Source organism: Chenopodium quinoa, unplaced genomic scaffold (genome assembly GCF_001683475.1).
Source record: "Chenopodium quinoa cultivar QQ74 unplaced genomic scaffold, ASM168347v1, whole genome shotgun sequence".
NCBI classification, from domain to species: Eukaryota; Viridiplantae; Streptophyta; class Magnoliopsida; order Caryophyllales; family Amaranthaceae; genus Chenopodium; species Chenopodium quinoa.
Genome location: NW_018743405.1, coordinates 5326265 through 5338150, shown reverse-complemented (window position 1 = coordinate 5338150; position 11886 = coordinate 5326265). Strand labels below are relative to the sequence as shown.

The 11886-nt window shown below is 34.9% G+C and overlaps 1 protein-coding gene across 1 annotated transcript; it reads right to left on the bottom strand.

Moving 5' to 3' along the window:
• Positions 1 to 4432: 4432 nt before the first annotated feature.
• LOC110739006 (nuclear speckle splicing regulatory protein 1-like) lies at positions 4433 to 10952 on the bottom strand. Its single transcript, XM_021919461.1, has 5 exons — positions 10821 to 10952; positions 10553 to 10786; positions 10331 to 10453; positions 8708 to 8926; positions 4433 to 5225 (listed from the first exon to the last, which is right to left on the bottom strand). The coding sequence occupies exons 2-5, from the start codon at positions 10718 to 10720 to the stop codon at positions 4797 to 4799; spliced, it is 939 nt and encodes a 312-aa protein (XP_021775153.1). The 5' UTR covers positions 10721 to 10786; positions 10821 to 10952; the 3' UTR covers positions 4433 to 4796.
• Between the last annotated feature and the right edge of the window lie 934 nt (positions 10953 to 11886).

Below are 11886 nucleotides of genomic sequence, written 5' to 3'. Positions count from 1 at the left end.
ATCAATATGAACACCTTCGTTGCTCCTCATCATCTTGTTCTTCAAGTTCTCATGTTCATCAATCAACCTTATCTTCTCATTTTCCATACAAGCCACCACAATTGCACTTTGATAACTTCCTTTTAGTCGAAACATCCTTAAACAACCAAAAAAAACATGATTTTAGAACCAATTGAGTTATAAACCCTAATTTTTCAAACAACTAAACTTAGGCTTAAAACAATGGGATTGGGGAAAAATATTGTACGAATTGTTCTCACTTGATGCGAAAAGGACTTAATCAAACGCTCCTTGCTTGAATTTCTTCGAAAATTAAGGGAATCCAATGGATTTGATTTAGTCAGCTTGTTTCGTTAGGAGAGAGAAACAATTTGGGGAAAAATTTTGGGGAACAGAAGAGAGAGAATGTGATTTGGAGGGATAAGGGAAAAAATAAGAGGGAGGGTGATTTTTTTAAGTCACGTGATAGTCACGTGACTGGTCAACGCTGGAGTAAAAAAGTCAAACACCGGAATCCGGCGTCAAGGTCCCTCTAGACAACAAAACATACTTATAAGGACCTTTTATACCACTTTGAACATATAAGGTCCTTCCAGACAAAAGAGTGAAGATATAAGTCCATTCCAGACAAATTTTCCTTTTTTGTATTAGCCATGTTTTGCATTATTCGCCGGCTTTAAATCACTCATACTATTTTGACTTTTTGCATATGTACACCACTTTTTAGAAATTCTAGTAATGTTGAATTATTTAGAAGTGAAAACTGTAATTAACGAAGAAAAAGCCTAAGCTTTAATGTCTTAAACTTAGTTGGAATTAATTTTTTAATTTACAAGTTATAAAATTATACTCCCTTCATCCCTAAATAATTTGCCTTTATTTCATTTTAGGTGATTATAAATGTACACTTTTTTTTTTTTACTATTTGTAGGTATCATGAAATTATCTTTTTAGCTTTTCGGTATACTTTTACTACTTTGTCTTTTTTTTTTAAATAATATTTAGAAAAGGATATATCATTTAAGGACGAATGCAGTAAGGCCCTGTTCTCTTCACCTTAAAAAAATAATATTAAGTAAAAATAATTTCAATTCAGTAAAATAATCTCAGTTCAGTAAAATTAATTTCAGTTTAGTAAAAATAAGTTCAGTTCAGTAAAATTCAGTTTTCTTAAAGAAGAATTATAATAGAAAATCAGTAAAAATAATTTCAATTCAGCAAAAATAATTTCAGTTCAGTAAAATTAATTTAAATTCGGTAAAAATATTTTAAGTTCAGCAAAAATAATTTCAGTTCGGTAAAAATAATTTCAGTTCAGTAAAGTTAAGGTGAAGAGAACGGGGCCTAATAGTAATAAATTGAGAACAAAATTTATTTTTTTTATAGTGGCTAGTAGTTAATATTGCAAAAACTTTAAGCTGAATGTGATCCTGAAAATGTGTTATCAAAGCTTAGGGCCTGTTCTCATTGATTGAACTGAACTGAACTGAACTGAACTTATTAGAGTTGAACTGAATATTTTATGAGAAAAGAAAATTAAGAACTGGACTGAATTGAACTGAACTGAACTTATTAGAGGTGAAATGAATTAAATTGAACTGAACTGAAAATAATTTGATTTTCAGTTTAGTTCACTTGAATTTAGTTCAGTTCTAATCAGTTCAGTTCATTTCAATTCTTAATTTCCTTATCTCATAAAATATTCAGTTTAGTTTAGTTCAGGTCTAATAAGTTCAGCTGCAGTTCAATTCAGTTTATTTTAGTCAATGAGAACATACCATTAATCGTGCAATTCTTGAACAATTCTTTTGCATAGTTATGAAATTTTTGTCCTCTATTTTATTTCATTTCTTCTTTTTTTTCCGTAATTACTTTTTTAATTTGGCTTTTATTTGCTTTTAATGGAGTTCTAGAAATATTTAATCAATATTTAAAGCATAGAAAAAATAAGAAAAATGATAGATAAAAGTTACAAAAACAAAATTAATCACGGATACAATACACACTTTGACAAGGAAAAAGGGTTAAAGGTCGCCACTTACTAACTTGTATACCAAATTTTCACCGTTTATTAACTTTTATACTAATACAAGTATGTTGCATATATCTGCTCTTCTTTCTCTCTCTAACCCTCGTCCCTATCCCTTCACCGCTTCCACCGTCCCCCTTTTTACCCAGCCTCTGCTCGCCGGCGACTGGCGCGGCTCGCCCAACCGTCGCCGGCAAGCTCAGTCCTTCTGTCTATCTCCCTTTAATTTTTTTTTTCGGGTTTGTTGGTGAAGATTACAGGGTTCCTCTCGGTGGTGGTGGAAATAATATTGGGGTTCCTTTGGTCGCCGGAATCTCGTTTGTCTGGTATGGTTTTTGTTTTGTGTAATTAAAGGAAGCCTAGTGATTTAGCTTTCTGCTTTCCTTTGGTCGCCGGATTCTCGTATGTCTGGTATGGTTTTAGTTTTGTGTAATTAAAGGAAGCCTAGTGATTTAGTTTTGTTTCAGTCTTTATGGCTAGTTTTGAGGAACTAAGGGGTATGTTGTGTATTTCCCATGTTGAAGAGAAGGATGTCACTTCTCATGAGTTAGAATTTTTAGTTGGGAAATTGGAAAATCCTTTTGGAATTCTCAATTTTGTTAAATGATGAGGGAAACATGTTCTACAAGCAAAATCAAATGGGGTCTGCTATTGCAAAATACTCTCTTGCCCTTAAATTGTTGTCTTTTGCTTCAGTCTGTAGTGAAGAGGATAAATTGATGTTTTCGGGCACTGATGTGTCCCTTGATTTGAACTTGGGTGTTTGCTTCATCAAGGTAAAAGACTGTGATAGAGTGGGTCAATTATGTTCAGCGGTTTTGTGTTTTGATACTACTAATATGAAAGCTTACTATAGAAGGGCGATTGCCGTGTTAGGGCTCAATAAACCAACCTTAGATTTCATGGACCCTGCACAAGCCCTTAAAATAGATCCCAATAATAGTGAGTCCCAGCAAAAATTAAAGGAGGTGATATCCTTATTGGGTTGGTCTCCGAATGTTGTTGTGGGAAGGAAGATAATGTTAGGAAGTTAGGAAAAAAAAGGGAAAAAGAAAGAAGTAGATGGTCGTGAAGATAGTCATGTTCGTAGGTGTTCAGGTGTGAAAGACGACACCAAAATGGAAAAGGACGTTAGTGGCAATTCTTTGGATTTGGAGGGTAAAGTCAACCCTACCAACCAAGATCTTAGGCCCAACGTTATTAAAACAATTGTGTTTTGATGGGCACTTTAAAAACAAAAAACTCGAATCTGACAGGGTCAAGTTTTTGGTTCTCAAGCCGAAAGCAAAATGATTCCTATTTGTGTCTCACTCCAACAATATATGGAGCGATTTCCAAGGGGTGAACAGTACAATACTTTTGTTCTCGCCAAAAGAATTTCATTACCATCCGAGTAGTCAATCCTTTAAAAAAGATGGATAGTGGTGGAACTCAAAAAGTTTCTCCACCAATGGAGTTTAGTCACCCCCCTGTGAAAGGGCATGATAGGTGTGAAACAACTCCAGATTTGATGCAAGAAGATCCGTCCACAGGTATGGCAGGCCACGAGTCATCATGTGAAGCTGCGCCGATACTCCTACCAGTTTCGCCTTGATTCTTCCCCTCTGTAGACTCCTGTTCACCCAAGCACTTCCTCCTCTGAAATATTGTTGGGTTTTGTCTCATCTTCCCATCCCATGTTTAGAAGGAAATATGCCACTTTGCAAAATAGGTCTCCAACATGTTTTACTAACTCTTTGTTTTGCAGGTTAAGTGGCTCTAAACGAATAGCATCATGTCCCAACGAATACACTTGGTTTCTTAAACGTAAGAAGTCATATGGTCCAACCCCCAATGTTCTATCGTGTAATTCTGCTTTCTTTCCTTAGTTTAGGTTGTAATCACCCTTTTCACTATTAGTACTCTCTTTGTCCAAAAAAAAAAAAGTATGTTGCATATGATAGCTTGTATACAAAATACTACGTACTTGTATATCACAAGAGTGCTAATTTTTATACCAATTTGGACGAAAACGGTTTTCAATACTTTATCAACCAAATCATGAAAATACTCTATAAGATAATTGATTTTATGAGATAATGTGTATCCATTAAAACAATCGGAGCCTAAATTATAATTTTTAACATCTAGTTTCCCTTCATGTTAGAGGACCTATACTACTAGAGTACTAGTCTACTACAAAGTGGCCAAATTACGACCGTAGGTCATTGTTGGCAGTTTTTTTTTTTTTAACAATGGTTATTCTATTTTCAGCAACAGTTTTTAGACCATCGTGAAATAGCCTTTTTTTTTTTCTTTTGGTTGTTGGTTAAAAATTTAAAGCCTCAGGAAGTCAGGATAACTAGAAATCAGTGGTACTGTAAAAGGTAAATACCTTCTCTAGAAGATATAACAGTAAATACATTTGTTCCAAACAGAAGATGTTGATCATTTGGGTTAATTGGTTGAGGAAGGGATTCTCACATACATGAAAAATACTTTTAATTATATACGGAATGCATTTAGAAAAATTAAAACAATCCTTGTAATAACTCTAGTTTGATCACTTGCTTTCTTCTGAAACATTAGAAATACCTCTCGTGACGAGGGCTTCCTAATGTTCATTTTTCTTACAAAGAGAGAGTAATCAAATTGATCAACAATACATAGCCCTTCATATGATTAGATTTTCTGAATGTTAAGCCAGAAACATCACATATGACTCTGGCTTACTGATCTTGGGAAATTAGGGAGGACAGGGTAGAGGGTAATTCGGGTAGAGGGTAATTTATAACTCCATCTTTGCTTTTTTCCTTGCCAGGAAACGTTCTTTGGCAGCTGCGAGAGCTTCCTGACTTTTCTTATGATGGTCCTGCTTAGGCTTATCAGTGGGAGGTGGTGGAATTACTTCTGTAGATGTAGGAGGAGAAGGTGCCAGGTTTGCAGCTGGCTCTGGTCTAACCTCAGGAGCAACAGCTGCTTCTCCTTGAAGTCTATCATCCAATCTCGACGGGGAGACCACTGCTGAGCTGGTGGATGGATTTCCCACAGCTCTTTCGTTTATGTCCGCTTCCTTCTCTGGTCTTTTGAGCTCTTCCGTGGCAGCTGCTGACTCCTTGTCCCCTCTCCCTGACTTTTTGGACTTTTCTTCCGCTCCAAATGCAACATTTTTGGCTAAATTAAAGTAAAAATCTGTGAGGTCACTCTTCTTGGTCACCTGCAAATTTCAGAACGCAGCCAATATTAATACTATTACAGAGCCTAGCACAATTGATATTAGCATAATTATGTAAACATACAGAACAACATGATAACAATCACTTCTTTCTCACTTCAAACAAACCCCATTATAGAGCAACACATCCTCCCCCTACCCCTCATCTGTTATGTCATGACGGCTCAACAGATTAGAACGTTTATTTTCCGTCATTAAATATTTTCTTTGTATGTTCACCTTCTGAGTTCCGACATCAAGGGAGTAGAGAAGGATCAAAAAGAGGAAAGACTTTAAGATAATCCAAACCGAATAGAGAAGAATCTCATGGCGGAATCCATATTACCTCAAGTTTAATAGTTGATTTATATTAACAAGGGGTAAATCATGCTCTTTCAAATTTATTTGTTCTAATAAAATTGGATTTTCTGGCTAATGTTGATAGGCTGATTTATATTCAGCGTAAGTGCATGCTTTGGATAAGGGTAATGCATTAAAAGGTAAAAAAGTCAAACTAAAGAAAATGAAGGTGAATTTAGGTAGCTGTGAGAAAATGAGGTAGCAATGGTGTTATTGCAAGGAAATTTATATTATAAAATTTATAACCCGCGTTTTGAGAGTAATATTATCCTAGTATGGCAGTGGGTAACTATTAACTCTGTTATGAGGGTACTAAACTCCCCCATCTCTCTCTTTTCCTCATACCACCACTAACATCTTTCATTTATTAATACCTCGTGTTCATTTTTCTAGGTTTGACTTTTTTTCACACCCTTAATATACTACCCCCAATCCAAGAACGCCCTAAATACGAACACAACCCCGTCATTATTATAAAGGTTTGATAGTATTATGCTGATGAAAGAATAGTTAACTTAAAAAATGCAACTAATGTGAGAAAAAAAAAATAGTAGTAGGGTTCCAAACCAACTACTTAAAAAACTTTACAGCTTCAACCAGCAGTGGCCATAATATGTTCCATTATACCCATTATATGAGCTTACCAATATTTGAAATCTTATTCTTAAGCTGAAGTTCAATTTTGGCTAATTACATCTAGCGATGTCAATCAATTGTTTAATTGAGGTTGGCTCATATTCAAGCAAGAAGACTTTTGGTTTGAGTTTGGTTATATTTACGGGTTCAGATCCAGTAGCAGTGGGATCAATTTAAATTTGGTCATCTAGTGTCGGGTATGAGTTGGGTTATCAAATCATAACTTTTATGGAGAGTGTTCTTGCTTCAACAAAGACAATTAGAACTAAATTGTTATTTAGAACTTCTCATCATACACAACCAATGTCACTAATCACACTAAGAAAAGTTTGCTTCATTGTTTAGCAAGCTATGTGAACTGACCTACAACAGGATGCCAACATAAAACTAAAAATTCTTCATTTATCATCATGTATGATGTCAATCCCTCATACAAATTTAAAATGAATAGGTCTGCTTTGATGAAAGGCAAGGATGATTAAATGAAGAAGCTACATGAGCTAGTTAAAGCCCAAATCAAGAAGTGAATGAAGCATGCAAACAAGAATTGCAAAGAATCACAGATAACCTCAATCCAGGGCAACTAATCTGATACACCATTAAAAGGACAGGAAGTAACAAGCTTACACCGCACATCAACAACAGGCCTATGAAACCATCAAGAAGGCAAGCTATATATAATGCTTATAATATTGAACATCCTACTATCCTAATATTCAAAACAGCTAACTGATAATCTTTCTTCATTGATGATGAGATAAATAAAGAATTAAGGCCAATTTCATCCAAAGAAAGATACAGCAGTCACATTTGAGTTGAGATTACTCATGTCAATTTCATTCTGTACAGTTGTACAAGCAAAGACCCTTGACTACTTCACAGTATTTTATTTTAATATTATATCCCAACAAGTAGCACAGGCATATGCATGACCACCATCCAAGGCTGAATGTAAGTTTGAGGAGAGGACTAATGCTAACAATTTGCTTCCACTACTGAGTTTACACTTAGTAGGTGTACCCCGCCTTCTTTCACTAATTATTGCCAACTACATACCTCTTTATTTTCTTTCTTTATTTTTATTTTTATTTTTATTTTTTTTTTGGTAGGTAAGAAGAAGGTGCCCTACCATACCGGATCCTATAACAAAGTCAACAGGCTAGACCTCTTAGAGTGGACGGAAGGGTAAGGCCGTTCCCATCCTCATGTTGCATTTAGTGGGGATTGATCCCACAACCTTATGGTTTTGAGAAAACGAACTCTACCACTAGAACATCTTTAATTTCGTAATAAAAAAATATGAAAATTAGATATTTGGTAGATACACATTAATACAAATCTTATAAGACCCAATATGATACATTTTTTCCTTATGAATAAGTGTACATAGTAGATCAATATTTAGAAAAACCAGGCAATTGGATTAGAAAAAGAAAAAAAAGTGCACAAAGATTAGATTAGAAAAAATAAGTTAAACAAAAATAAAGTGAATTAAATGCACCCTTACTCAGTATTATAATAACATAGTTTACAATAGCAAGTTATATGCAGTTACTTGTTTATTGTAATTCCATAAATAGTGCACTTTAACCTAAGCTATTACGAGTCAGCTAATATTCTGTGTTAGTTTCTTCTATACTTCGACAAATAAAAGTTATATGAAGTTATACTCCCATTTCTTTTTGTTCTTGTTTTATTTTATGCGTACCAAAATTTTGTTTTGATTTAAATCTATGTTTCTCATCTTACTTTTTGTCCCTAGATTACATTCAGGACTGCAGAATTTTAAAAACCCGCAATATTACCCTCATTTTGTACAAAACCTGGGCACCATTCATTTATATTCAATTACCCTTTCCATTCAGCAATTGCCACCCATACTCATTCCCTTTTTCTTTTTATTATTCCATTAATCAATTTTCACTAATACTCGATTAATACATTTTTTAATTTTCAACTTCCAAAGCAAAATATTACAATTTTCTTAATCTCAGTAATTAATAAATAAATAACCCAAACAGGAACAACAAAACGAGACAGAGGGAGTATTATTTTTAGCGAATGGCTTATGTTACTATGTACACTGAAACTTACTCCCTATGTATTAAAGTTATTGCAACACTAGCCTTTGCAAAGAAATCAAAGAGATATAGCTTGCGGGTGTGATAAGAGGTAGCAGAGCATTGGTAATGTTATTTCAACGAGGAACTAGATGTAAAATGACATAGTGGAGCTAAAGAGGGAGTAGGTATTTAATAAAAAAAAATGTAGTCCTTTTCTTTGAAGTGTGATAAATTTTTTGGCACAAAAGAAGCATTAAACATTTTGGTCACATGTGTAGATCAGATAGTAAATATGAACTAACTATATACCATTAAGCTTCTTCTTCTACTTGCTACCATATTCATTTTTGAGAGTAATACATCAAGCTGAGTTTATACAAGCCATACAAAAACACTAAAAGGATCTAAAAGCAGAGACAAACTTACATTATCTTTCTCTTCGCGCAGCTCACGCAAGCGTTCTTCCTCCATCCATTTTGCCTGCTCAGCAAGCTTCCTTTTGTAAGCTCCAGTAACAAACTTGTCTTTATCAGCATAAAGGTGGTCATCTTTGCTTCTTTCTTTTGCAAGCTTCCTTTCATAAACAACCTCATGTTCTTTTTCTCTTTTTTTGGCCTTTTCCATCAGCGCTTGAATGTATTTTGGCTGAGACATTCATATGTAATGCATAAGAAGAAATATCAACAAAGATGAAAGTTCTGTTGCCAAAGAACCTAGAAGTAACATGTCCATACAAGAAGTTAATTAGAAAAGACAAGACGAGCATTAGTTGGAAAAGAGAGACAACTAAATGGTGAGAAACCAATAGAGGGAAGAGAGTTTTCTTACAAAGTGTAGGTATAGGCTGTGGGAACAACAACAAAAGCTGTGGGAACACTGGGAAGTGAACAAACATTGAGAACAAAATTCTCAAAGGTCACGTTTTCAAGTCAAACATTGCTACTGCTAAAAGAACATATTTCGACCAAAAGCCTAGAAACAGCACAAATAAATCAAAAGGAATTGCAGCAGTGTTGTGATGAAAAGTTAAACAGATAACTTCACTGCCAACAATTAAGGGGTCATTCTGGACTGACTCTCTTACGATTTTGAAGCAGCTCACTTGCCTAATTCACAAAACACATATGAGAAAGTGAAATCCATCATAAATGATTTTGTCATTTTAAAAAACACCATCATAAGTACCAACAACAGAGCACAAAACATAATTATTCTGCAGTCAGCAACTTAGTACTACTTCCTCGATTTCCATGCATTTTTCATTTGAAGATCAAACACCCATCTCCATCTCAAAAGTTTAGAGATATTTGCAACCTTCTGCCACTTTCTTGCTGATTATTTTCAGTCTACCAGGAGTTCACGGCTAATTGATTACCACCAATGGATGGCCATACAACCACCTTTGTCACTGAGAAATGCATAACTCCAGGGAATTATCTCATCCCCAAAAACAGATCCTAAAACCCTTACAATTTTTTTCACCTCCTTTGAGTTCTCACTCAATTTTTCATCGCAATTTCGGGCTGGTTGCTGCCATACCCATTTGCCTGTCTCAGTCCATTTGCCTGTCTCAGTCCATTTGCTTCACCATCATGGCAACATCAAACTTGTGTATGGCTAAGTATTGAAATAAGTTCAAATCGCAAATGCTAATAAAAGTATGGGAAGATGTAGTTATGGATAAGGTTTTGTTTAACTCCCACAGAAAGGGGAAACCAGATTAATTTCATATCTTTTGATTCATAACTAAACCATTTTGTATGTTTGCAATCGAAGTTAAAGCTTCTTCACCACTATCTTTCCTGGTTTTGTACTATAATGCATATAAGAATGTTTATCCTTCTATTTTTCTTAATTTATATACAAGCTAGAAATGCCAAAGAGAAACAGTAATAAACTGTGAGATTGTAGTAGTTCTGATAACCAGCTACTTAACTACCCACAAATTATTTCATCATCCTGTTATACTATCAATTAAGGTTCGAAACTATCAATTAAGGTTCAAAATCAAGCAAATGAAATCAAAATTAACCGAGTTAGACCAAATACCTGACGCTGTTGTCTATCCTCGGCTTTTGGCTTAACAATTTTCGCTTTCATATCATCATAAACACCATCATAATCAAACACTGAAGGATCTTCCTCTAATGCTTTCTTATACTGGTCCTCAACCTACAGAAATCAAACAAATTACACCATTAATTTCACCTCCAAGTTCAAAAAAATCGATAAACCCATATATAAATTGAGGGAAATAGAGAGAAATCTGACATCTTTTAGGGACTTGTTCTTAAAAGCTTGACGGGAAATTTCTTTTTCAACATCATCATCATCGTCGTCGTTAAAAGCGAGGGGTTTGGGGGGTAATGGTCTCGCTTGCTGCTGTTTTTGCTGGGATTTTGGAACCCTAATTTGCAAACCGTACTTGTTTGATTGCATCACTAATCCAGCTTAGAAGAACCCTAAATTGAATACACTGACAACTAAATTAACGACAAACCCTAGATTGAGAAGTTGATATTGGACGATTTTTGTATAGGGGAGCTCAGAAGCTGCTTCAATGGTGGAGAAGAAGCTCGGAAGCTGCTTCAATGGAAATGGAGGATTCTTAGTACGCGGTTCAATGGAGGAGAGCGAGGGGGGTAGGCCGTGCAGCGAAATAAAGAAAAAAAATGTGAAAAGCTAAAAAAAAAATAAAAAATTTCAAAAAAAAAAAAAAACAATTTTTAAAAAAAAAAAAAAAAAAAAAAAAAACCTAGCCACCCTTGCCTAGACCTGGCAAATGGGTCATTCGGGTCAGGTATGGGTTGGGTCATTTCGGGTCGGGTCAAGTTCGGATCAAAAGATTATCGGGTCAAGTTCGGGTCGGGTCGGGTCGGGTCGGATTATTTCGGGTTCGGGTTGATTTCGGGTCGACTCATAATCGGTTCGGGTCGGGTATCGAGTCAACACTTTGGGTCGAGTCAATTTTCGGGTCGGGTCAATTCGGGTCAGGTCAATTTTCGGGTCAACTTCTAGTCGAGTCATATTCGGGTGATTCATTGGGGTAAATTCAACTCTGTATATATATTTATTTATTTTTTGACGAAAAACTCACTATATTTATTAAGGCTATTTTTTCATGGATTATAGTAATTGTTTGACTTTTATTAACTTTTTTTTTTGTTTTGTGTTTAGAACTTTAGACTGAGAATCACTTTTAGGATCTCCTGAAACTAAGAGGGATGCTCTAACTAATTGAGTTATACCTCACTCTCTTATTGATCTTAGTTTTAATATGTACTCTTATTATCATTGTCATTGTTGTAATAATTTCTTTGAACTATTCTTATACTTCCTCCGTCCCAAATTACTCTTAACAATTTGACATTTTGCACTATTCACACATCTCACTTTGACCATCTTTTTTAGCTATTATATGAAAGTCAATGTAGTCATGTAAGATGTTGTTGAGTCTATTTTAATGTATAATTTCCTAATATAAACTTTTTATAACTTATATAATTATTTACTGAAAGAAGTTAAATGTTGGGTCAACTTCGGGTCTCGGGTCAACTTCGGGTCGGATCGTTTCGGGTTTCGGGTCAATTTTGGGTCGGATCATC

Bases quoted from the DNA above. Each gene is read 5' to 3' on its own strand.
- LOC110739006 (XM_021919461.1), bottom strand. From the start codon at position 10,720: ATGCAATCAAACAAGTACGGTTTGCAAATTAGGGTTCCAAAATCCCAG. The intron at 8,927-10,330 runs GTATTTGGTCTA...TGAATGTCTCAG, and splicing joins AGGATAGACAACAGCGTCAG to CCAAAATACATTCAAGCGCT. The intron at 5,226-8,707 runs GTAAGTTTGTCT...TGAAATTTGCAG, and splicing joins TGCGCGAAGAGAAAGATAAT to GTGACCAAGAAGAGTGACCT.